The sequence below is a fragment of the Brienomyrus brachyistius genome, unplaced genomic scaffold (assembly GCF_023856365.1).
Source record: "Brienomyrus brachyistius isolate T26 unplaced genomic scaffold, BBRACH_0.4 scaffold64, whole genome shotgun sequence".
Classification (NCBI taxonomy): domain Eukaryota; kingdom Metazoa; phylum Chordata; class Actinopteri; order Osteoglossiformes; family Mormyridae; genus Brienomyrus; species Brienomyrus brachyistius.
The window spans coordinates 1,277,954-1,305,298 of NW_026042339.1; the positions used below are offsets into that span (position 1 = coordinate 1,277,954).

Genomic DNA, 27,345 nt, shown 5'->3' on the forward strand with positions numbered 1-27,345 from the left:
TAAATCTTTTATACTCTTTATGGCACCTTTAAAAGAAAAGAATTAATTTTATTTGTATGCAAATCTTTCTCTTCCCGATTGGATACAGAGATACTAAAAGAATGAGGAGACAGAATCCCAACTCTTATTCCCACCCATCCATCCATCCATCCATCCATCCATAATTACTAAAGCAATGCAGGATGGCAACAGACACAGGGCCAGGACTGAGAAGCAGAAAGTACTCTTTCTCAGATAAATGAATAAAAGTCGCAATCATTTTTCTAACATGGGCACGTGGTTCTATCGCACTTGTCCACTGAACATGGCTCCCCACAGGGTTTAATCGGGTTACGCAAACAGCTTGGGCCGAGTTACACTCAAGCTTCACTCAAGTGCATTTTCTCAGCTTGACAGTCAAACCAGAGCAGCCTGTTGTATCTCAATATGTCTGCCACGAAGCGCAGTGTGAACTGGATAACAGGCTACTGTTAATGGGAAATGTCATTCTGTGAAGATGCTTTAGGGCACCTAGCGGCAGCTCTGCTGGGCGTGACCCGTATCGCTGACCCGTAAGGCTGATCTGCGGGCCATCATGGATCATCCACCAGAGACCCCAAACACCTTTCTCACCTTGGTCCCAGCCAAGCAACCCCCCCCCCCAGGGTTGCCCCACCCTGATGTGTCCATAAGCAGGACTGTGCCAAGCACGGCGTTAATTAGCATTATGCTAAGTCTAGTTTTTTCATTGGTTCCAGGAGTAGGCTTGGTTCTGCCCGCCACAGGACGAGGTCCAAGCTTCAGGTTCCTGAAGTCCAATCTCAGACCGTCCATCCATACATTTTCTTACATCCTTTTCGGTGTCACGGGGGGTATGGAGCCTATCCTGGAGCCTACGGCAGCAAACAGAATATAACACCATTTACCTATATTCATACTTTAATCCAATACTTCAGTTTTTCAGAACGATTAAATGAATCAGGACTTTGGCCTGACTCCTTCCTGTCAGTTTCTATCGCATTTTTACCGCCACACGATCGCCTCTTCCAAGGGTTATGGCCTGTTTGTCACATCCACCCCCCCACCCCGGCCCCCTGCCTGCCCTCCCTCATGCCTTCCTCCACATGGCCAGAGCTTCCAGACCTTGATGAAGATCAGCAAATGCCAGCTTGGAGAGCCAGGGACCAGCACGCCATTTCACATCAGACTCACCAGCCAGGCGAGAAATGCCAGGTTCCTCTTTAAGGTGAAGTGCGAGTCCCGGTTCTTATGCAGCCTGAAGAAGCCTTTCGTATTCTGCTTGCTATCAGTACCCTACAGTAAAGTGTCACGTTTGCTAGCAAATCATTTTAATCAGATTAAAACACTTTGGAATTTCAATTACATTTATGTTAAAGTATCTAGTCAGGGGTTCATCTGTCCTGAAGGATTACCAGGTGACACTGGCCCACTTGGAAAGGTCCCTCCCATGGTTACACAGATTTGGTCCAGATACTCAGGGTTCCGCCTACAGCCCATGGACCTGAGGTCCAAATGAGCAGTTGACTTCAAAGGGTGTGTGTGTGTGTGTGTGTGACAGAGAGAGAAAGAGAGAGAGAGCGAGAGAGAGAGAACATTAGTCAAGGCCCTATGACCCACTGATGAACCACGGGCAGTTTCAGTGCCGCTTCTAAACCCTCTGTAATACGTATATCCGGGTACAGCATCGCATGCTCTCGCATTCTTAGGCTAGTCATGGCTGGCTGGGTTTGGCCCGTAGCAACACATGGCAGGCTGTTGGTGACAGACTGCTACTTTGATCCGACTCATGAAGAGACATCCTAACTACAGACCCCAGCCTCAATCCGCCAGCCCCCAGACTGTGTGCAGGTGTGTGTGCTGGCAGGAAGCCCACACACACACACACACACACACGCACTTTTTTACAGTCTGTTACCCAGCCCATCTGCAGCCACTGCACCAAGTTAATGTGTCTATCCGGGAAATGAGGCTTCAGGACAGAGCAGAGGACAGCCGCTTTGCCCTGAGTCAATCAACGGCGTGCGGTATGGTCCCCTTCCAAGGGGGTGCAGTTAATGAAATTAAAAGTGTCCTGAAGGAGAGCGGAGCAGCATGATGATGATGATGATGATGATGATGGTGGTAATGATGAGGGCCTGTGAGGTGTGTTTGAACACGGCTCATCTCCTGCCTCAGAGACTTACCGCGGCACTGAGCGGAGCGATTAGCCACAGAACTGTATGAAAACAACGAGGACGCAGGAAACAGGCTGTGAAACGAAAGGCCTTGATGTGCGTCATTAAGTTAAGTGCCTGTGTTGGGTCACCTGAGCCACCTGGATGGACACTGCTGTAGATAGAACGCTTGGTAAGTCAGCCATCGTCTATAGCAACCCCCTGGAGCGCTTGGAGAAATGCTAAAAGCACCCATCACCCCCCCCCCCCCAACCCCGAAAGGCACAGTTACTAATGCTGAGCTACCCAGCTTGCAGTTCTGCAAGTGAGTGCCCATGTCACGACCGGTACCAAGCTAATCACCGTGCTCAGCAAAGGACTGGATCAGTCACCTGCCCACTCAAGTCCTACGTGTCTGAGAAAGGCGCACATTGTGACGCTGGTCTCTGAGCATTAATCAATGTAGGCTTGGCAAATTATTATTTCTTAATGGAGTAATTAAATACAGTGCTTATAAACACTGCAACTATAATAGGCAATCCAGCATGTATTTACAACACTGAAATGTACAGTACTGTACAAGAACATTTTTAAATTCGTTCATCTGGATAGTAAGTGTATATTTGCTCGGAAAAAAACTCCACAATTTAAGATTAGAACATGCAAATTAAAAGCCAAACAATGAAAAGTAACAAGAATTTCTTCTGCTCTCTAAAAAGTTACTAATATCTCGTATATTTCTCCATCTGCTCAGTTAAATAATTATCTTAGTGACTAATTAGTTGAATAACTCAATGACATATTGATTAGCCATGCGAGATGTGCTAGTGGTTGAGTCAAATGATGCATAGGTGTATTGTATGGATGCTGACTACACTGGCGTGATTTTAGGTTTTGACTAACATATAAACATCATTTTAAAGATTTGAAGATTCTATAAGAATTGAAGATTCTATGAACATCATTTTCTTTGCCGGCCTAAGACTTTTGCACAGCGTTGTATTAATGTCCCCACGTTTATTTGACAATGAGGAATCAACTGTGACAGAAACACAACTTGACAGCTTTCATGGCCAATCTGCTTTTCTTTCTTTCGTTTATTTCAGAAATTATGGCCAGGGTCTGTTCCTCTGGCGGATGAAGAGGCTGTGTAATGTGAGCAAGATGACTTTGTTCTTTCATGAGTACTGACCATCTCACCCCATCACCTTTGAGGCTGGACAATGGCAGGGGTGGCGCATGCGAGGCCAGGGGTCATGTGAGGGGTAAAGGAAGCCAGCGAGGTTGGTAATGAGCCAGGTGAGAGATCGTCGGTGCTGGAGGAGCCTACGCATCATTGTGAGCTGGCTGCGTTAATTAAATCCTGCCTGAATGGAGGCAAAAAAAGACAGTGAGGTAGAGATTTGGTTGGTTGATAATGTTGGGATCTGCAAGACAAACAGCGAACCTTGAATCAAATCAGATGGATGACCCTGGCTGTAAATGTCTGCCTGCTTTCAGGGTGGATGGAGAGAAACTGCTCCACAAATGCAGATAAAAACGTGGGATTTCCTGAACTCTGGCTACTGGCCTGGCTGGAGAATGATGCCACCAATGGGTCATAGCCATGTGTTCAGGTATCCCTGCCAAATTAGTATGCCAGATATTTACGCAGGTTTTTTTTTTTTTTGATGAAGTGACACTTTTAGCAGAATGTCAGAGAAACATATGGATGCAGCAGAGAGTTTTCAGTCTGTCTGCCAGCACTTCCATCTGTTTTTAAGGGCTGGTTAGGTGGTCGGTTATGTGTTACACAAGAAGTAATGACAAGATGATTAAATATTGACAGATGCTGAAGATACCCTCACTGCAATCAACTGAGTGTTGAGTGTATAACCAACGTGAGTCTGTGCTTGTCTTTCAGACCTCCAAGGTGCCGGTAACACAGGCTAGACTCACTTTGATGTGTATTTATGTTACGTCGGATGGGGGAAGGGGTTCCATGTATATGGTATCTGCTTGCTGAGGTTAATTGGAGTTACCAAATTGCCCGTAGGTGTGCATGTGTGGTTGAATGGTGTTTGAATGTGCCACGCACTGGGTTGGCACCCCATCCTGGGTATTTTCATACCTTGTGCCCATAGCCTCTGGGATAGGCTCAGGATCCCTCATGACCCTGAAAAGGATATGCGGTTTCAGAAAATTGGATGGATGAATGGATGGATTCAGTGCCTTCTCATATCTGAATAGTGACATATCAGTGAAAAGGAAGGATCTGATTAAAACACAGAAAAGAAAATAGGATACCATGCATTTTAAAACGTCAACTTTTACTCATTTCCACCAGAAATGCAAGAAATGTTCACATCTGATGTCTCCGTCCTGAGGGATTCTCTAGTCAGGCCCCAATTCTGAGTCACAAAATCAGAAATGATCCTACAGAATTCTGAAGCGTTGCGTATTTCTATGATAAAGTTTGATAAATATCCAATAAATATCCCAAAAAAATAGAGATATGTGGATGTTCTCAATGGGGTCTCTACTGCTTTGCTCAGTGAGGTCAGGTGAGGGCGCTGTTCTGGTGACATTACCTGCCACCCCCTGCATTAAGCCGTCTACTCTCCCGCTCTCTGTCCACTTGCTGCCATAATTCACAGCCGGTTCGAAGCCCCACTGTGCTGTAAATGTGCTCTTCTCTTTTGTTCTCCATAACAGAAAGTGTGGACCACACATTATGTGTACATCATGAAGCCAATACTGAATTTCAGGGCGATGGGAATCGCTATATTTAAAGAGGGGGAGTAAAAACGACATCTCTGGAGGCCAAATCAGGACCTGCTTCTCAGCCAAAAAAGACCGGCACCTGCTGTATGACTAGGGGTGGGCAGCAATCCCACACTTTACATACTGCGACAGGAACAGACCCATTAAATGAAAAAAAAGGCTAAATGTGTAGGTGCGAGAAATCAAGCTCCCAAAGACAGAAAATAAAACGAATGGTCGAGGCGTTTGTCTTGCCGTCCTGCGTATAGGAAAAAGGTCTCCATTAGATATGCCAACTGAAAGCCTGCTAAGAAACAATACCTTGTCACCCAGCTTGTCCTGCTCTGCTTATGGCATCCTGGCTCAGAAGTCAACACCTGTGGTCTTCATGGGCCCATCCAAGGCCCAAGGAGAGACTAGCAGACCCAGAAAGAGCGGCCATGCTCGTCTCTCCTGTATCTGTTATCATTCTTGGCCTTGTCCATCTGTGCCGTGCCGTGAGAGGTTTCCCAGCGCCCTTAGCCTACTCGTGCTTCATTCCGCATATGAAGATTTGCTCTCGCTTTACACGCTCGACAGGGCTCTGTGAATCCCGCGGCAGCGCGGTGCACAGTCATTATGAGCCAGTCAAAAGTGTCCTTGCACAACCGATTAGCATAAATCACTTATTAAACTTTGATTAGCATAAAGCTTGGACAACATTTTTTTTCCTGGAATTCAGCTGATTACAGGCAAGGAAACTGACTGAACTATAAAATCTGTGCCTAGCAATCAGTCCCCCACCTAAAAACTCACAGGGTCATTTTAAACATGGCTGGCACTCTGTCCAGGTTGCACCCCTGCCCGATTCCGCCTGGCATGGTCACCAAGGCCCTATAACATCCTGACCAGGACAGGCGGTTAGAAAATTGCGCCTTTTCTTATCCCTATCTATTTTAAAGAAGGACTCGATCATTACATTGAGCAGTGCTTCTCAAACCAGTTCTCAGGGACCTGCAGATGGTCCACATTTTTGCTCCGTCCCAACTCCCAGGGAATTGGGAGAGAGGAAATACGTGGACTGTCTGGGCCTCCCCAAGGACTGGATTGAGAAACACTGCCAGTGAAGATCCCCTGTTGACCTGGAATGAGGTCAGCACGATGCTGTCAGGATCTGTGGTCTGTGTCCTGTCGTGATGTGACCTTTTGCCTAAGATGCTGCCATCGCAACATGAGTTGCAAACCTTCCGCATGATCGACTAAAATGAGAAAGACTGAAGATAACATGACATGTTTCAAATTCAGTGAGTTCTTTCCAAGAAAAGATATTAAAGAAAAAAATTCTAGGAAAGAACCCGGGGTTTGTAGAAAATGATGAATATGGAGCCAGCCCGTATCAAACAAAGTAAATGGTCTTCATTGAATCAGCAGCTGTCAGCTCCTCTGATGAAGCACCGATTCTGAATGAGCAGTCAGCAATTAGACTGGTCTCATGAACACCCCAGTCGCATACACAAATCTCTCCTCTGCCGCCTTCCTCGGCTTTTCCGACAACTGGGGGCAATTTTTCTTTTCTCAGATAAAACATGGATTTCCTTTTCAGTGGGATTTGGTCCTCTTGCCCAGTTTTAAAGGTTTTCTGGTTCAACTTCTCTGCTAATTCTGAGTTGCTTCAACGGATTACTTATCGATTAACTAGATATTGACCATGAGAGAGCGTTTGTTACTAATTAATTAGCAGAATTTCTGTTTGCTTGGAATGGCCTGACCTGTAGCAGCTTACATGCAGAGTAGCACTTTCTTGGAAGGTAGACCATGGATGTGTCTGGAACTCCATCCAACAGCTTGTACCCCCAGGACAGGAGGACTATCCATCACAGAGAGCAGAGTTTAGGCAGTGCAGAGACATCAGACAGATGGCACGTCATTGAACATGCACACACAATAATGTCGAAGCCTTCTAAGCAAGCTACAAAGCACTGGGAAATCTGAGGATGTGGGATGATTTCAGCCTTCTGATACCCCACACACACTGACAGCTTCCTGAAATAGTACTGGCAAGACTCAAAGTCACTTGGAATACAGACCAGCCCTAAATCATCTCAGCAGGTCATCGGGGTGAGGTGACAATGAGGGCACATGAGAGTCTGGCAGAGAGAGCGGCAGAGAAAGAGATGGATTTCTTATATTACTGAGTGGATTATCCGCTAAAAGGCAAGTCCCAAAAAGAGCCAGTGGAGCGTACACAGAAGAAAATACACACTGACGCGGTTCTGAGTCGATGCGATTTCAGTGCCGTGATTATTTTCAAAAGAACTGCTGCCAAATGGAGATTAAGGCTAAAAATTGGAAGAAATCGCCTCCTACTTGCTGACCAAGTCCGAGAAGCTTCAGGAAGCAATTACACACATTGGTCTCATCCATGCTGATCGGCCAGAAAGTTAGGAGAGAAATGAATGACTTCATCTTTGTAGGACCTTGCAGCTGGTTTGCCTTGGGGACACGCAGGGACACCAACAGCATCTTTGGTATCATTAGTGACAGTGACCCATCATCTAAGATATTGACACCTGAAGATACACTTAATGTCCATGGAGAAGACAGTAAGATTGGGACCTAGCCGTTGTGCTTCCTAGGAACTTGCATCACTGTCAAATGCGGAGTCATTTGCCGTGGTTTCTATAGTGGGGTTATTTCTGAAGACGTTTCTTCGATCCATGTTGGTGGTAGTTTGCCCAGACTCTGTTAATGTCCAGCTTTTTTAATACTAATAAAGGTGTACTGGATATGTACTGACACAGTGTGTTCTGGGAAACACCATCCTTCATTTACTGATAGCGTTGAGCATACCGCATTAATAACCATACACAATGGACCCTCCTTACCACTCTCCTGGACATGGTGCTCCAGGAGCTGGGGGCGTCCTCCTCCATCTGCCCGAGCTACCATTAGGACGGACTCTCTTTGTCATTGGGGTCTCCTGGGCAGCTGTAGTCCGTCTCAACAAAACAGGCATGGACCATACAAAAGCCTGTACCGAACATTCCCATTTCATTTGCAGGCAGCTCAGTCTAAGCACGAGCGCAATAGCATGATATTTAAGATGTTTTATTTACATCTGATTTTATCCACTGAAAGTGTGCACTTTGCTGGAGACCTAGCTGGCAAAGATTGACGCAGGCATACGGATGAAGAATTCTGGAAGAGGAGCACCAGAACTCCCAATGGTATGTAATGTCTTTGATGTTAATATGAGACCCTTGACTTTGTGTCACTTGCCGTACTCCTCGAATTGGCCCTACAAAGGAGATCTCTCACGGTAGAAAGCAGGAACTCTTTTCCCTCCAGAAAATGATCAACATGGAGGTTTTCTTTGGTCATCTCTGCTAATGCAGCTAAACACACTCAAGGGAACTCTTAGAAACTGCTGTTAATGGACATGCTGCCGTCCATAATGAAGGAAGGGAGGCCTTTGCTGTTAATTATGCAGAGTTTGAGGTAAAAGGCTGCTTATTTTAATATGTCTATTGACAAAAAGCCTTGAGACTGAGAATTTCTGAATTACTGAATACAGAGAAGAAAATGAGATGAAACAAAGCAGCAGAGGAAATACAAAGCCGTTCAAGGATTAGTCTGTGGATCAGAGTCTGGAGACAGCAGTGCGATGTGACCTCCCTTTGGCTCTCCTCTCCATGACTTAAACTCAGGAGGAAAAGAAAAGAAAAACGCAATCAAGGCTTTGTCTTTTTTTTCTGTTCGGCCCTTGATGCCCTTATTAAAGTCAGAGGTGAGATTAGCATTTTAACGCCAGGTTGCTTTTAAAAATCAATCAAGGGTCTGTTTGTGTTTTTAAGAAGCTGCGTATTGTCCTCGGGACTTCTGGAATGTTCTGGAATGTTGACATCAAGCACAGAGTACCGGTGCAGGACACCCAACACAAAGACTCTGCCTGTTTCTCAATATGTGTACCTGGCCGTGCTTGCGTTCTCACTTGATGCCGTTTTGGGGGCGATGGTGATGCAGTAGGTGGTGCTATCGTTTGGCAACCGGAAGGTTGTCAGTTTGAGCCCCGGTTTCTCCTCACCCCATCGAAGTGTCCTTGAGCAAGACGTTGAACCCCAGATTCCTCCTGGTGAGCAAGTTGGTGCCTCGCATGGCAGCCAGAATGTGAGGCATGAATTGTAAAGTGCTTTGAGTGCTCACTGGAGTGGAAAAGCGCTATATAAATGCAATCTATTTATCTTCCATTGCCGTGGACCAGTTTCAACAGAAGTACAGGGCGGTAAAAATCCTCAGATATCATTCTTGCCCTGCTACAAATATCAAGGGTGCAGTGGTTGCATCCTTGCCATGATTCATTGCACCCCAAGTTCATTCTTGGGATGCTAGTTAGCAAGACTGCTCTTGCCAAGACCTCAAATGCGATCTTTGCGTTCTTGGTATTGAGAAACACTCCCTCTTCTACCTCTCGATTGCTGGTTGGCAGTTCAGTGACAGGGTGGCCTGGCGCTCCTGCAAGACTTTACCCTCTGGGAAAATCACATCCATCTCACTTATCTTGCACTTCAGTCCAGCCAGGCTCATTTCATTATGGCTCCGTCTGCATTATCTACAGTAGGAGTTCTGATTTATTCCTGCAAATGCCACAGGCATACAGTTGAACAGCATCTGAGCTGTGAGACACGCAGCCTCCTGCAACTGATACTGGTAAAGATAATCATGAGGACTGTCAGCGCCAGATAAAAGGAAGAGAAAGTGATAAAAGAACCAAACATTAAAACGCAGTTTGTAGAAATGACAAATCATACCTTTTTCTATCCCCGCTTTAATGGTTATGTTTCTCCAGAAACAGCTAAGAACTTTCTGCCGCAAATTAGGTTTTGAAAAAACATCTTTGCTGAGCATCAAGAGTTTGAAAACTGAGTTCAGTTCATTACAGTTATATACCTGCTCTTTGTGGAAACACCTGTGATTTTGTTTAATTTGTTATGAAATCCATCGAACTTCCAGCCATGGATGCAGCTGGGAGCCCAGCGCCTTCTTTTTTCAGACTGGGGGACACACGGGTGACATGGGGACAACACAAAAACTCCACACAGACCATTTGAAACCTGAGGGTATGAGGCAACCATAGGAAACTCTACCAGGGTTGCAATAATGCCCCCTACTGGTCAGGTGAAATTGCTATTCAAACACATTAAGTTCAGTAAAATAAAAATATTTTGTAAAGTTACATTCGAAAATGCGGCTTGTATCAGTCACATTAGTGTGTAGCAATAATTTATTGTAAATGGATTTACTAATTTTTATGTGCTGCTGGTTCAAGCAGGGGGGAAAGCCCGGAGTTGCCTATGGAGGCAACAATGCTACAAAATTAGCAGTCTGGTTTAAACATACCAAAGACCATACTAATGAGGCTGAAAGAGGCTTTGCCTATGATGTGACTCCTCCAATAGGAGGCTCCCAAGCTAGGCTCTTAGCACCACGGTTCTGTGGAGAGTGCTCCCTCTGTGCGAGAAGCAGTTCCCTGATCGGCAAACACCCACTACGCCCAGCCTACACACACAGTCACACACAGGCTCATGCTCAGGTGGCCTGTCGCGGTAAGGAGGCCTCGGGTGGATGAAGAATTTAAACTCCCCAAACCCCCCCCCACCCCGATGCTGCGGCTGACTAGGGATCAGGGCAGGAAGTGGAGAGATTTGTATGAAAGGATGCCTGTTCGTCTGGAAGGAGTGACGCAGAAAACAGAGGAAACAGGAGAGGGAGACACAGGGAGATAAGATGGAGGCACGGATGAGGTGAAGAAACGCCTCTCTGTGATCAAAATCAACAGAGCCTCTAAGCCGCCTAAAACATGCTCTCCTGGAACCCCAATGAGTTCACCATGCAGAGCGGTTTCTGGGGACAGGGGCTGGCTCCTGCTCAAGCTTGAAGACTGTGCTTTTGTACGGCGTTTTGCGGTTTATGGTGACCACTGGGACTCTGCTCGGAGCAGCTGTGTACCACGGGGGGCTTAATGAAGACGCCTGCCCCTCGCTGATGCGATGGTAAAAACCTGTCCTCCACAGCCAGTCCCCCTCAAAGATGCAGTCAGACATCTGCAGAAGGGCACTCCCAACTCCTGTGCTACCATCTCCTTCCTTTTGCTTCCACGCAGAGCTGTACGGAAGTCCACGGAGATCCACATGGACGACACGTACAGGGACAGCGTGACAGGTTCCTCGCCCCCGTGACGATGCATTTACCCTGATATCGTACCTCATAGTAGAATCTCTGCACCCAACTGCCCCAAGGCCTTCTGGGTACACCAACATCATCTCCTCAGGTGGAGTAACCGCTGGGATTAGTAACTAAACACACGTGTGTTGATCCAGATTTCGGTTGCTGGATCATGGTGCGCTAACGTGTCACGAGTCTCGGCTCCCTGCTCCCGTGACAGCTCTGCACCGGCTTGCTGTGCTCTGGAAGCTCTGACTTCACGGCTTATTCCTGTGACACCAGGGGTTCAGCCTGCAGAGGAAGCTGTTCAAAGTGGAGCATGCTTTCAAAGGGCCCGGCTGAATCTCGTGGCACCATGTTTGTGTTTGGAGTGTGTGGGTTGTGGGGGTGTCTGTTCTTTCAAAGAGCTGCACCACTCAGCAAAGTGTGTCTCTGTGGTGAGGAAAGAGGGGCAATGTCCCACGGAGAGGTCTCTGGAGCTGAGAGAGTGCCCCATGCTGGCCTGAGGTTACTTTAAATCAAAGCTTTCATTAAAGCAGTTAGCAGATTAGCAGCTGGTTAGTAGCCACATACCTCAATGGAATTTGAACTTGTTTTCTAAATATACCAAAAACGTGTTAATAATGTTTATGTCCTTTACTGCCTGTACCATTTAGATTAAAGAATGAATGCACATGCTGCTTTTCCAATGATTTATTAGCAGATGACATGTGATTTATTACGCTGGCTCTGGACCAAACGGCAGTGCAAAGCTCTCTGCTCATGTCCAGGGTCCTAATGACCACTTCTCACATTGGGGGAGTCACCTTCACAGTGTAGCCATCTGGGTTAATATGACTATCAGCAGAATGGGGCCTCCCCACAAAATTACATGGATATATATATATATATATATATATATATATATATATATATATATATATATGTGTGTGTGTGTGTGTGTGTGTGTGTGTGTGTGTGTGTGTGTGTGTGTGCACTCTGCATTCTGCACTCTCTTCCACCCCATCCCTCACCATTACCCATTTCATCCCACTCTTTTCCCAGCAAAATTTCCCCCATCTCTCTCCATTGCCCCCTTCATCCTACTCTGTTCCCCCCAAAATTTCCCGAATCTCTCTCCATTGCCCCCTTCATCCCATTCAGTCCCCCATGCTCCTCCATTGCCCCCCTCATCCCACTCAGTTCCCCCTACAACCCCTATCCCTCTCAATTACCCCCTTCATCCCTCTCAGTTCTCCCTACAATCCCCCATGCCTCTCCATTGCCCCTCCATTGCCCTTTATCCCACTCGGTAGCCCTATAATACTCCTTTCTCTGCTTTGTTTCCTCAGTATTGCCACCTCCATTTCTCTCCTGTCCAATAACATGCCCTCTCTCTTTCTCCTTTCTCTTCCCAAATTCTCACTTTCCTTCCTTTCTTTTCCTCTCTTGTACCAAACCCTTTTGTCATCTTGGTTTAGCACTTGGACTCAAAAATCAGGGAAAATATGACATGTCATGTAAGTGCTTTATGAGTAAGATTTCTTTAAATGAAGCAGCAGATAATAAATCTAATATCCACCTACCTAATATTTACCGTGGCCTGTCCATCATGGTTTATGTGCAATCTTTTAATGTAAGGAAAAGATTTAAGAGTAATAGTGCAACGTGCCAAGTGTAATACTGCCGCCTAGTGTTGGAAATGCATCACTGTGTGTTTTGAGAGTGTAAAGGCACTCAAAGATAAACGTAGGAGAGGCGTTTTATGGTATCAGGGTCATAACAAACTGAAGTAATAAAGCATGACAGGACAAATGAAGGAGACATCAGGCATTCTGAAAATCAGATAAATCCAGGATATATGTATTGAATTTGCTCTGGGTTGGATTTCACAATGCACATTAAACTTCTAGGGAAAAATATATCTAATTTTAAAGAGGGCAATTATACATTCATACAGCTCACAATGCCGCCAAAATTATAAATGCCAGCAGACTTGTGGACAGATTTTCCTTTTTTAATGATTGTGTTTTTTAGCAAAAATCCCCAGTCTGAATAAGTTAAATGTTAATGAATCAAATTCCTTTAAAACACTGTGCTTCCCCCTCCTGCATACCAATAGGCATTTTAATAATAAGCAGTGGCTATATTTTTATATGCATTCTGTACTGCATCTCCATACAGAACCCTGGATGGCGGTCACTGGGGCGGGGGGTGCAGCGGGTCCTCACACAGGGGAGAGATGAATGTGAAGCGCTGGAAAAATTAAGCAGCATATACATCACAGACCCCCTGAGGTTGTGGCCTCTGTGTGTGTGTGGGTGGGGGGGGGACCCAGGCACACCCCCTCATCCATATTAACCAATTCTCATGTCGCCCCCTATTGGAGGGTGTGGCAAGCAGAACAACCATGAATAAATACTGAAAATCTCAAGATAACAGGCAGTGTTAAATGCTAATAAAATCATTTACTCCACCAACATTTGATCATATTGGACCTTGATCTCTTGAAGTCTGTTACACAATAGGATTCCGGCTGGTGAGAGGCACAATTCATGCGCGTGTAATGCGTGTGTAATGCGTGTGAATGCCATGCATGAGTGTTTGATACTGTATGTCTATATGCGAGTAACACCCACCTGTCCTTCAGAACAGATCCAAGTTTAATGTCAAATCATGGAAAAACCTTTCATTCCTGCTCTTTCGTGGTGCCTCTGCCAGTATGCAATCAGCTTTCCTAATCATCCCGTCTGATTGCCTCTTAATAATCTAACGGCCTGTCCTTTGTGTTCTGGTATCTGAATACTGAAGGCTTGGTTTCCTTTTATAAATAGACTACATGAAGAAAGGAGTAGTGCATGGAACCAAACTGGGACAGACCCAATGAAGAGTCGGTGAAATCTTCGGAAAAGGTTCAGACATAGCAGCAGCTCATCAGAACACAGGAAGACCGAAATTCCAGCAATAAGCCAATAAGATAAGAGAAACTAAAGAATACAATAAATACCAGAAATAAAATACAACACAAAGTAAAATCGGGCATATGAATACAATACCAGTGGAATACAATATCAGAAAAATGCAAGTATGAAGAAAAAAAAGATACGAAGATAAGGTATGCAACTAAAGTGAGAGTGTCGGTGTGCAAAGGGTGTGAAAGGGTACTGTATGATGTGCAAAAGCAAAAGGTCTCTTTCAGAGTCTGTCCGGGTGCCTCTGCTGCTCTTAAACACTGTATTTGTTTTATAATGCAATCAGGCAGCTCCACGGGGGACAGGGGGAGGCAGGAGATGCCGCTGTGCTACTCAGCTGGGCCACTCCAAATCAGAAGGCCTGATTCCCACGCAAAGGGACGGTCTGAAAGGGCAGCAGTTCTCTTCATCGGCGAGGAGCTCTTCAGCTGGGGGGATTCTGGGAGATCAGAGAGGAGGTGGAGATGGACAGGCCGCACAGCACTACAGGGGAGATATGAAAAAGCACAGAGGGCTGGAACTTCCAAAGTTCAGAAAGTTCTATTGGCCAAAAAAAATACTGAAGAAGACCTCATACCTCCCACCAAGTAACTGATGATGTCAATCAAAGATACTCACAATATAAAAATTATTATAGGAGAGTATTTTATTTGTTATTACACTGCATTAGTGTGCACCTTGTTTGTATAGTAGCGAGAAGGGCAAGGTCTATGGCATTACAGCTGTGCCTCATTCCTGAGCTGTACTTTGAAAGCTCATGCAAAAATTCACATTAAATTTTCTGGGTTTAATGTGTAGATGCCTAGGCACCATCATGCCACTCCGGCTGCATTTCTGCAGGAACTTAGTCTGAATGACGCCCCCCGACCGGCCACGCCCCGCCCCGCCCAAGCCCACTCCCTCAATAAGCCACACCAAAAATGGTGGCCCGTTGCGTCCTTCTCGACTTCCGCTTCCGGTCCAAATAGGCGAAATGTGCTCCGGCACTTCGATGGCCGAGATGAGCGCCGTTCTGTGGTTTCGTTTCTCTGGCTTGGTAGCATTTTCTTGTGGCAGCTGCGGTCGCCTTTCTTACCGCTGACGTTTCACGTCCAGTTGATGGTCATAAGAAGGAAATGTCGCTGTTGAGCGCTGACTTGGAGGCTCTGGCCGAGGTATGCAAATGAGCAGGCTGTGTCCCCGGGGCGGCTTCGCGGGTCGCCGTCGGACCCCCGATGTGGGCTGTGTCCCACGGCGTTACCGCAGATGCGGCTGCCGACCCGGTTGTGCGATGAAACGCGGCTTTTACGCATTTCTGCTGTATCACCTCCTGCAGCTTGTCTTCTACTTTTCGGCGTCTAGGTGACTTCGCTTACTTTGACAAGTTCGCTGTGTTAAACCGAGAGCTGTGCTGTGTGTTTTTATATTCGCGCTTCTTGTCGTGGTTAAAATATAGATCAGAAACCCTAAGTAAAGAGGAATAATTATGCAGATGTTAGTGAGGGATTGAGGGAGACCCGCTTTTACAGACATCTTCTCCGCATCGTCCACTTAAGCTGCATTTTATTTACTGCCACACACTAAAAACATCGCAGCTGTGATCAAGAGACATGTGTGAAGACGGGGTGTGGTCGCATCTGTGTTCAGAAGTAGGCGTCCTATGTGAGGTCAGATGTTCTCTCTAACGTAAGACTTTCAGAAATTTCTCCAGATCGCTTTCAGTTTTGTCAGTAATAAACTTTTGTGGTGCATTGCGGTGTCAGGGGTATGCCTAATCGTGTCTTGGACACATTTCAGTGTTCAGCGTTAAACGAGACATTTCAGTGTTCGGCGTCAGCGAGACATTTCAGTGTTCAGCGTTAAACGAGACATTTAAGTGTTCGGCGTCAGCGAGACATTTAAGTGTTCTGCGTTGTCGAGTCGCTCCGGTGCCCGTCGAGGTGACTTATATGTTCGCTCTCTCTCCTTGACGTTCGTCTGACTGCAGTGCAGGTACCGCTACCCGACAGAGGCGGCGCTCGACATTCGGGCTGTCACAGCGCTCTACCATGACCTGCACTTATATGTGGAGTACTACTGTGAGTCCTGGCATTTGGGTCTTGGTGCTGAAGGTAGTGCTGTTACTGAATGAGATGGGTATCTGCTTGAGGTCAGCAGACTGCACTGATTAATTTCACTGGTGCTGGTAGCAGTAACAGAATCTTCTTCACTGTGTTCTCTCCTCTGTCTTCCTCAGACTATGCCAACAAGGAGAAGAAGCAGCTCGTTAACCTGAGCGGTACCATCCCTGTTCTTTATGAAGGTGACCACCCACATGGCCTGCTCATGTAAACTGTCAGCTACCTGCAGGGGGTGTTGGAGGGACATGGATACCCTGGCAGAGTCAGGGGCCCTTGAATATGTAATATTGGTTGGGGGGGACAAGGAGACATTTTGTCAGGGATCTCAAAATTTCTTAGTACGCCTCTGGCTCTCTCTCGCATTTTCACATCACGGATTTTTTTGACCTTCAGTGTCTTTGTGTGTTTTTGGGATATTAGGAGCCGTGTACAACATTCCAGTATCCGTCTGGCTCCATGAAACACACCCCCAGAATCCCCCCAAATGTTTTGTGCGCCCGTCCGGCACCATGGTGATCAACGCCAGCAGCAGCAGCGTGGACCAGGCCGGTCTGGTGTCCCTGCCCTGCCTCAGTAACTGGAAGCCTGTTAGTCGCATCTTTCTGTCGTCTGAATGATCTATAGCTTCCCAGAATGCTTGCTGCTATTCACTTGAATGTTTGCTGCCCCCGAACAAGCTGGTCTTTTTTCTTCTTGAATGCATTATGTGACGTGTCTTAGGTGACGTGTCTCCGTCTGTTGTCACTGTTCAGGTCTGATTCACATGCCCTGTAGGATCGTCATTGTCACTTCAGTTTCACTTGATTGACAGGGGCTTTCTCTGTGTTTCTGCTCTCCCTGTCTGCCCCTCCTCTCTCTCTCTCCCTCTGTCTCTCCCTCTCTCTCTCTCGCTGTCCCTCCTCCCCACCCCCTGTCCCCCCCCCCCGCCCGGTTCGACAGGGCCTGTCCAACCTGTCTACTGTGATATCAGAAATGAGGGCAGCGTTTCAGAGAGAAACTCCCCTTTTCTGCACCGTAGCTCCCCGGAACCAGACCCCGCCCATTGTGCAGCCCCCTCCCTCACCCCGGCATGCAGGTGAGGCCCTCGCTCTCCAACGCGTCCATGTATCGGGTGAAGCTGCTTTAGCTGTGGTCGTGTACTCCTACCTGTACATGGTTAATGGCCGCCTGTCCTTCGTGCATTACTGCTCATTTATATGTGACGTAAATAATCAGCCAAACAGCTTAACCTCCCAAACAAGCCTGCTCTTCTTGTTCTGTACGCTAATACCTATCTTTGGCTGCTGTGTAGTGATAATAAACCACATTCCTATCCTGATGTTTGTTATTTATCAATTATAAAAATGCTTTCCTTCTCTAACGAGGCCAACAAACTAGCCTTGCAGCAAGTGCCTCCAGGGACTGTAGGTTTGAGCTGCTGTGATCTTCCCATGATCCTTTGCTTTCCTCTCGTTCCTTCTAACTTTTCTCCCAGTAATTCCTACCCTGATTCTCCCAGCCCAGTGTGGTCCCAGCAGAGGCGGCTGGTCCGTATAAGTACAGGAGGTAGTAACTCCTTTATATTTGAGATTAAATTATGAAACAGGTAATTCTGAAATAGCGCATGACTAAAATTTTATTGTCATTTAAAAACATATTTTCTCTCTTCTTTGGAAAAATTCACTGTTGTAATATTTTAAAATGTGTTTCGCGACCAGCTGCCGCTGTTTCTCAGTGGTACTGTCATAATGAGCCATTGAGAAATAGATGGATTAATAAGGGTTTATAAAATAAAAATAGATATGGATTTCCCAGCCCATTTGTGTGTCTCTCTCTGTCTGTCTGTCTAGCTCTGTTTGTGTGTGTGCGTGCGTGTGTGTGTGTGTGTGCGTGTGTGTGTGTGTGTGCGTGTGTGTGTGTGTGTGTGTGTGTGTGTGTGTGTGTGTGTGTGTGTGTGTGTGTGTGTGTGTGTGTTCCACCCCCATATGCACACGGTATTCATCCAGCTGCTCTACTTTTCTCATCTAGGCCAAGAACATGCACTTATGTCACTGGGTGTCCCTGAATCTAATGTAGTATGAGTGCGAATGTGCCCTGTGACAGACTGACATCCCGCTTTGTGCCTCAACAGTCTGGCAAATGTACCTTTAGCTGTAGGTAATTGTACCTTTCAAAGTACAGAAATGCAATCTGAGGAACATTTCTTTTACCATTGGGGGCGCATTAATATTGTTGGTACCTTAGGGAGCAAATGCGTACCAGGGCTGTACCCTTTTCTTTCTGCCAGTGTATGGTGCCCAGGTCGGGCGTCAGGTCTCCTGTGACCCTGTACTGAATGGAGGGATTGACACCCTATTCATCACATGTATGGATGCATGTACTTCCTTTTGCAATTTCCTTCAGTAGAACAGAAATGTGCTCTCTTGTCCTCTAGGAGGCAGTGTGTCTCATAGCTCTCCTGAGCCGTACAGGCAGTTCTTCCCAGATCCTATGTAAGTAATATAAATTACTGTAAATTACAAAGGCTTTTATTGCCAGTTGCTGATGGTATCTGAACCCGCTTTTGTTTTGCAAGCTCGCTGGCTTTCATTTGCCTCTGTGCTTTTTGTCCCACCTAGGCTGCCGTTCACCAGCACTGCTTCCAGTCAGAATCGAGCGGCCTTCAGCCCCAAGTCAGGTGCAGTTTCTCCAGCACAAACAAGTGATAAAGGTCAGTGTTGTTATATTGCCTTGAGTGAACTGTTCACACATTATTAGAGAGAACACATTTCTCAGCAGGCACGCAGTAAAAGCTTTTATGGCACTTCATATGTGAATTATGTGCATGATTGGCCTTGTAGGTTCTGCTGTAAAATGTAGCGAGGGGCAATTTTCAGTCAGGAGAAGGTCCTGCACACATACAGGCTTCTTCTGCAGCTCCAGTCACCGATGTACCAGCGGTGAGGAGATCTCACACGGAGGAGCTGCTGGACTTGGGTATTACTTTCGGGGGGACGGAGAGCTGCACCCTGTCTCCTTCGAACCCTTTCCTCCAGAATACTACAGGTGAATGGGCAGACTGTCTTGGACTTTCTGGGCTGGATTATATAGTGTTATGTTCTTATTTTATCTCATGTGGTGTCTTTAGGCAAAGCTAACGGCAGCTACACACGTCTGTTAATGAGCCCCCCCCACATTGTGGAATCAAACTCATTACCATAACATATTTTTACAGTCATAGTACTATTACTGTTAGTCGCTTTTTGCATCCGGGGTAGTAAATCAGTTTTATTATATTACTATTTATCCCTGTAGTAAACGAAAGCATTTCATAAAATCCAGGGCAAGAGCCACAGAGATGAGAAAAAATGAGAAACTTAACAAAAGAAAATGGAAAAAATCTTATTATACAAATATTAATGAGAGTTTTGGCTACCTATTTGGGGAAAATGAGAAAATAATAATATTAATAATTAAATCAATGCCACTATAATATTTATAATATACCTACATGTATCAACATATACAGCAAAATACTGTAAAATACTGTAGTATTTTAGTGTAAAATATTTTTCCACAAAAAAAAGTTATTGAGAATGACTTACTAGCACAGTCTTCAGGGTGCTGTGGTGGGGGCGGAGCCTGACCTAGCCACCGTGCATTTCCATCTGTCTCTGGACCAATAATGTGGAGGCGCGACGACATCATTCATCCATTCATTCATTCCTTAATTCTTTTTCACCAGTTTCAAGTGCAAATACCTCCACTTCTGAGGACATGGCAACTCTTTTCGGGAGCTTGCACCTGGAAAACGCTAATGTTTCCTGGTTAAACCCCAGCGATAAAGGTAGGTATCGATTTACGCTTTGGCTGTAAACCTGCATGAAGAACCTGAAACCATGTCCTGCTCTTGCTGAAACCTGAGCGAGAGAATATAAGGGCCCCGCACATGGCCTGAGGGACAGATTCGGGGCTGAAGGGGGGATAGGGACAGTCTGATGTTCAGAGGGACTGCAGCCCCTGTTCTCCTGAAGGTTTCCCCAGCCTCATGGGGGAAGAGCTTGGAGACGGGGCCCCCCCGGCCGGACACCAGCCTCTGGTGGATGATGCCCACAAGATAGAGGTGAACCGGCTGCCCCCAGGCATCCCCCCCAGGAAGATGAGGAACAAGCTCACCATTTACTTCCAGCGGCAGCAGAACGGGGGCGGCGAGGTTCTGGATGTGCATTTCCCAGCGACCCAGCCGGACCAGGCCTACATCACGTTCTGCAACCAGAGAGGTACTGCTCTTCAGAGATGCCCGGCTGAACCTTCCGGTCCATCTGCGGGCTTCTGTGCCTGACTTTGCTGGTCCGTGCTGTCAGAGTCGGTTCTGAGAGGCCTCCTTGCGGCCAGCGGAACCGGAGCAGCAGTTTCTTTAAATAGCGACCGGCTCGTGAGCAATAGATTTCACACGCCTGCTCTTAAATTTGGCACGTTCCTCATCCTGATAAGTTTGAGTCTTATCAATTTAGGCTTTATGGATTATGGATTATGGATTTAATAGGTGATTTTTTTTTTTTCATGTTTCTTTTATTACGTGCAAAAGAAACATGTAAAATCTGTTGCATTTCTTAAGTAAAAATCTTTAGTGATAAGTATGAGTAGTTTAATTTTTTAAGTGGTTCTTATGTTGGTAGACTAGGTGGCGTATTTATTAATTATTTTTTTTACGTATTCCATACATCCTATTTAGTCCTTTAATTTGACATTATGCTGGAAGTTTAATTTTAGTGACGGCTGGGAATTGCACACTTAGTTGGCGCCTACACAAACACTGAGCTGATGCCTAGGGAAGGGGAACCAATCAGAAATGTGTATGTCGATCGGGGGTTTGCATTAAGTCATTTCCACATTTTGCGGGCTAACCGATGAGATGCGATTTCCTGATTTAATCGAGAGAGAATCAAATGATATGTGTAATTGTGTAATTCATGTTGGGAGAGACGCTATTCCCAGAACTGGGATAGACTTCCTTGTTTGATCAATCAAAACACGCAGGAAAGGGTGCTGGCTTTTTGGAGCTCGGCATTTTCAGCTTCCTGCCTGCTTATGTATGTTGCAATGGGCGTAGCGCTCGGCATTTCTGTGCTGGCAGCCTGTGTGATTCCTGACATGATTTAATTTTCTGTTTCTCAAACTCATTAATTTTAACCGGGGCTGGGATTATATTGCTCAGGATACGGACTCTGCATATCAGCGCCGTCGTTAGAGTCCTTGCTTTATACTTCATTAATTACCCATCATGTCCCTCCCTCTGGCAGGACTGTCTCTTGCCTGATGGTATGTGGGGGGGGGAGCGGACTCTGCTTCTCACAGCCGGTTCCCTGTCCTTCCAGATGCAGAGCAGGTCCTGAAGCAGCCAGACAGACTCTTCCCCATCAACCAGGAGCATTTTCCCATCCAGGTGAAGAAGTTTGATGGCGTGTTGGTAAGAGTCCCAGCTTGGGGAACAACAGTCAGCTCGGTCTGCTTTTCAGGCTGCCCAGTGGGGCTGGGCTATATGGTTATCGGTAATCGGCAGAATCAGACAGGCAACCCAGTGTCGGTATCTGACAGCGACTAAGCAGCAGTTATCGCCTTCATTGGGGAAGGAGACTTCCCCAATCTCTCGGAACTCGGAAATTCCGAGGTGAGTGACATCACGTCCGACAATCTCCCGTTCGAGCTACATCATCTCGGGACAAACATGGCCGCCTCCGTGAACGCGCTGCTGCGTGTTGTTGCTCTACGTTTTAGCGGATTTGTAGTGAGACTCTTTTGTCCGAGAGACATACAAACAAGAAACGCCAACCAGTCAAAGCACATGAAAAGCTTTTAAAATATTTTAGTACATTCATAGCGATTATTCTTTTTTCGAGAGGCAAACAAACTACAAACAGACAAAATACATTAACAAGTCTGGTAAAAATCTGATATTGCAAGCTAGGATTCTCTTTACGGTCATGATATGTTGTTATCTAAATTGAACACGTGCAATTACATTTATAACTATTAATACATTTAACCAAATTAAACATTTTTAAATATTTATAAAATAGAATTACTGTTGACTGTTTAAGCCGTCACGTTGAAATGGCATCACTGGGGAAACGCTGTCTGACATCAGCGTCATAAAAGAGGCGTGTTTCCGACTGGAAGTGACGGTTTTTGTGACGTTTTCATCCAAGTTACGACTCGGAGAGAGATAATCAAACGCAGATTTATGCTACGTACAAGATAAGATGACAAACATTTCTGAACTGGCTTTCAGTTCGTCCTTGTTTGTTCCTGACGCAGTTTAAAAAAACAAGCCAACGTCCCTGTTGTCTTTGATAATACGTATTGTACTCAGAGGTATCAGTTGTATATAAACGTCATCGTAATAGTGGTACATTTACCATTGGTTTGATACGACTTAATATTATTCTTTATACTGCTATTTTCAATTAAATATTAACAATTTATTAATATTTAAAAATAAATTTAGATATCACCCAGCCCTACTGCCCAGCCTATGGTGAAAATTTGAATAGGTATTTACGCAAACATTTCATGTTTCCTACCCAAGGAGACGCGACTCAGCCTGACAGAACCCAAACCTTTGCTTTCCCGAACGCCCCTGCACATTCCCTCTTCCGATGCGTCGGTCCCAGATGGCATCTCCCGGGACAAGGCGGACATGTTCTGGAGCCTTCTCTCCCTGAAAGAGCGTCGCTTCTCTCCAGAGGAGGTGCTCGAGGCGGTACAGTCCTGCCGGGACCTGTCCTCGGCTCTGAGATACCTCACCCATGAGTGTCCTATCTGCCAGGAACAGGTGTCCTTCAGCAAGGTGAGGCCTGAAGATATGATGGCTGACATGCCCTTCAGCTGTGAGGGACATTAATGGCTTTATTTGGGGAAGATGGTGGTGCAGGAGGTAGTGCTATTGTTCAGCAACCGGAGGGTTGCAGGTTTGAGCCCTGGTTCCTCCTGGCCTCATAAAAGTGTCCTTGAGCAAGACACTGAACCCCAAATTGCTCCTGGTGTGAAGGTTGGCACCTTGCATGGCAGCTACTGCCACCGGTGTGTGAATGGGTGAATGTGAGGCATAACATGTAAAGCGCTTTGAGTGCTCGTAAGAGTAGTATTTATTTGAGTGGTGCTGAATCCGGCCTGCCTGGTCGTTGTAGACTGATGCATCTTCACACCTCTGCTCTGCGCTTCCTCCTTCTCCCTTTCTCTCTCCCTCCGTGTCCTGTCCGTCTCTCCGTAGATCATCACCATGACCCACTGCTCCTGTGCCTTCTGCGAGAGCTGCTTCAAGGCCTACTTCTCCTCAGCCATCAAGGAGAAGAACATCTCCAGTGTGGTCTGCCCCATCTGCAACCAGCCGGAGCTGCAAGGCGCCGGCCGTCTGGAGGAGGCCATGGATTACTTCAGCCTGTTGGACACGCAGGTGAGATGCTCATAGGCCCGGGGCGGGGAGGGGGGACTGGTGTAGGGAACTTTGGATATTATGCAGGCTGGGACCTTCACTCATGAACTTCTGCTTGATAAGCTGGACACATTTGCTGCCCCAGATCAAGCACTACCTGGACAAAGAAACCCATGAGCTGTTCCAGAGGAAGCTGAGGGACCAGGCCCTGCAGGACATGCCCAACTTCCGCTGGTGTGCCCATGTAAGAGTGCTTTCGGGGGGGTTGTCCTGAGACTCTGTGAGATGTTAGCCTCCTAACCGAATGAGCTAGCCTGAAACATACGAGGGTGTGTGGTGTGTTTGGGCGCAGTGCTCGTTCGGCGTCCTCCATGAGGCTGCCAGGCTGAGGATGGACTGTCCCAACTGTGGGAAGAGCACCTGCTCTCAATGCCGGCGTCCGGTAAGACCTTAACGGACACACGCGCAGGTCGAGCGGACTTCACCGTCATACCATCCATATACAGGTATACACTGGCACCAAATAACATTACCCCAGGCTGGCAGTGTGACTGACAAACAGCAGAGACCAGGGGAGGGTTTGTACAGTAAACGATCTCGTATCCGGCAACATGAAATTGTGGGAGTATCGTGTGTGTTTATGGGGGGTGGTGGGGTTTGGGGCTATTCAGGCCCTGTCAGTGTTGAAACCAAACATACATCCTTGTTTTTCATTAGCTTAGTGTTATTTTAATAAAATAGTGTTGTTAGTTATTGTGAATTTTTATATTGATTTTTTTAACTATAATTGTGCCAGTTACTTGCCGGACGCAGTTAGCTTTAACTGTACTTAAATGGTAAAAACAGAGAATAGTGCTCAACAAGGGCAACACACACATACACATACACACACACACACACACACAGAGGAAAGTCTCTGCATTCCTGTAAGAAGGCATTATGTAATAATGCCTCATTTCAAAGAACTGTATCAAATGTTCCTGTAATAAATAATGCTGCATTCCAATAAACTGTTACAAATTTTCATCACGTATTACAATGTTATTACATAATGCACTGTCACACACCATACACTACCGCATTTTGTAATAACACCACATTACAGAACTCGATAAAATGTAACAAATTTATTGACTATTATAATTTCATATTGCAACATTACCCTATTTCAGTCTTCATCGTCGTCATTATGATCATTCAGTTTGTTACATTCTGCCGAGTCGCTACATGATGCGGCTTTATTACATAATGCCTGGTCAGAATGCTGCATGCATGTGTGTGATGCCCATGCTGAGGGCTCCTGCCCTGTTCGGCCCTTCAGTGGACAGCCCAACATGAGGGTGTGTCCTGTGAGACCTTCAAGGAATGGGAGCTGCACCACAACCCCGAGGACCAGGCCGGCCACCTGGAGAACCTTCTGGGCAGGAACCGGATCGGTAAGCGTGTGACGGGACCCTTTGGGACCCATGCTCTGGCAAACGTCGGGAGGGTTCTGCATTCCTTCCGAACTGACCCCCCCCCCCCCCCCCCCGATCCTCGCCGTGTTCTGCAGATTGTCCGAAGTGCAAGTTCCGCTTCCACTTGTCCAAGGGTGGATGTCTGCATTTCAAATGCACGCAGTGTCACCATAACTTCTGCGGGGGCTGTGGCAGACCCTTCGTGCTGGGCTCTGTAAGTGCCCCCCCCCTCTGTCTGTTCTGAGGGAACTTCTCTCTGCATTTCAGATTAAGCACTTAAGTTACTTCTTAAGCACTTACCTGCCGGTTGCTAAGGAGGTACATGTGGCCAGACCAGATGTTGTGTTGGGTTAATCTCTGATGATTTAAAGGCTGCAGCATGAGCTCGGTGTCTGTGCGGTCCCGTCTCCTCCAGGCCTGTGGTTTCTCGGTGGACTGTGGTGCCAGGGGTCTGCATGCTCACCACCCGCGCGACTGCCTGTACCACCTGCGCGACTGGAGCGTGTCCAGGCTGCAGCGCCTGCTCCAGGTTTGTGCTGTCATCCTCTCCGGCCTGACCTCCTGCTGTGTCTCTGTCTAAGGGGAGTTTTCGGGGGAAGGGTCACGGAACAGTCATACCCCGCTATATGAAGGAGGTCTGCGATTGCTAAAATGGAGTGTCTATGACCTCGAGTCGGGTCCACGTTTGATAAATTGATGCCAGGCCGGTCCTGCTTGGCCAACAGTGTCTGGTACCATTAGCGCAGCTTAGCCTAATGCCTCTCTTTCCTGTACAGTGCTTCAGAGTGTCCTACGCACTACACCCCCGAGGCACTGACCGCCAGCAAGGGAAAGACCGCAGAGGTACCTCCCAGTTCCACGATCGTATCCCCGACGTGTGGCCACGTTCTCCGATATTAATCAGTGTCCTTCTGAAGTTCAGTGTCCCTCACGCGCTCCCTCACCGTCAGTCATTACTCTCCCGTATTCCCATATTAAAAATTAGCAGCTCCTTGTATTTTAGAAGCTCGTGTTTCACATGCATCCTTTTTATGGATGTAGCTTAAATGTCGTGATCCGTCTCCTGCGTTTCACACGCCGTATTTTTGTGCGCTCAGGCGTGTGTCCTGTTCTGGAGTACCGAGAGGCTTGCGGTCTGCGGGAGGAGGCCTGTGGACGCCCTGCCCCCCGCAACCATGCCGGTTACTGCACGTGAGTCCCCCCAGTCCAGGGGTGGGGCGGTGGGGGGGGGGGGGCTGAGAGGCCAGGTGCCCAAGATTTTTATTGGAAATAAATTGTAGGAAATGGGCTGTCAAGGAGGACAGATTCTGGGAGGAAAATGAAACGCGTCCATTACATGCATGCAAGCCGGGGACGTGGGACCTACCAAAGTGACACCATGCTGTTCCGCCGGGGAACCCTCTGCCCGTTTGTGTAGACAAAGCGCCCTTCTCTCCCAAAGGCTGCACTACAAGGAGTTCCTGGTGGAGCTGATCAACAGGGACCGCCTGGACCCAGCAGAGCTGTTCGACCGACTGGAGATGGAGGCGGAGCTGCGGCGATGGCAGGTGCCCGTGCCGGCGGCGCGGCAGCAGGAGAGCGACGCTGCCTACCTGCGGCGGCTGCGGCAGGTCTGTGACCCGTCAGTGACCCTTGAGACACCCACACGGCCTGCCGAGCACAGCCCTCACGTCCCATGTTTCTGGCCTGCAGTGCGTCGCTCAGATTGGCCTGGTGGGGGACCCGTTCTGCGTGGACAAAGCGGGACCTTCCTGTTCCTCCTCCGCCTCCTCACCTGGGCCACGGGCTCCTTGGGGCAGAGCGCAGGGCAGCTCGCCCGGGGGCTTTGTGACAGACCCCCAGCTGCTGATGCTACTTAACGAATGACAAGCCGAGGTCCGGAGGGACGCCACCCCCTCGTCACGCAGTCACTCAAACAGCAGCTGTCCCACACTTCTCCAGCGGGGGGGGGGGGGGGGGGCTACAAATTGGACAGTGTATATCTAACCGTGTCATGGTGTGGCTTATTGTTCTGGATGGTTCTGTTCTCTACAGAAGTCCAATGGTTGTTTTGATTGATCGCTTCAGAAAGCAGATGAGTGTCGTGGCACCAGCTTCGGGGCGCTGATCAAGGGCTTTATGATGCTCCATTAAACACGTAACTTTTACTAAAGAATGTTAGTTTATGCAACTGCCATAAAACCAAACATAGTTCAAAAGAACACAGAAATAAGGGAAAATGATTCTGGATCCTCGTGCTTGGAGTGTGTTTGTTTTGCACTGTGACCGATTGGAATGAATGTATAAGTGTATATTTTAATAACTAATAATAGCACTATTGAAAGTAAAATATTAAGATCTTTTAGCCAT

At 47.0% G+C, this 27,345-nt stretch overlaps 2 protein-coding genes across 3 annotated transcripts in view; one reads left to right on the forward strand and one right to left on the reverse strand.

The window, feature by feature from the left end:
- The window catches only part of inhbab (inhibin subunit beta Ab), a 254,389-nt gene that overhangs the window by 47,463 nt on the left and 179,581 nt on the right, over window positions 1-27,345 (reverse strand). The window lies entirely within an intron of this gene.
- si:dkey-181m9.8 (E3 ubiquitin-protein ligase lubel) lies at window positions 14,997-27,340 on the forward strand. 2 transcript variants are annotated; one of them, XM_049002154.1, is made up of 22 exons: window positions 14,997-15,201; window positions 16,014-16,104; window positions 16,263-16,328; window positions 16,567-16,733; window positions 17,086-17,221; window positions 18,560-18,617; window positions 18,744-18,835; window positions 19,042-19,170; window positions 19,850-19,951; window positions 20,139-20,384; window positions 21,483-21,550; window positions 22,694-22,954; window positions 23,378-23,560; window positions 23,685-23,783; window positions 23,892-23,981; window positions 24,861-24,975; window positions 25,092-25,210; window positions 25,412-25,525; window positions 25,773-25,839; window positions 26,094-26,187; window positions 26,438-26,606; window positions 26,689-27,340. In XM_049002154.1, exons 1-22 carry the CDS (start codon window positions 15,163-15,165, stop codon window positions 26,860-26,862), a joined length of 2,679 nt encoding a protein of 892 aa, XP_048858111.1. In that variant the 5' UTR covers window positions 14,997-15,162; the 3' UTR covers window positions 26,863-27,340. The 2 variants fall into 2 exon arrangements, with proteins under 2 accessions (XP_048858111.1, XP_048858110.1); XM_049002153.1 differs by having other exon boundaries at window positions 14,998-15,201; window positions 21,483-21,574.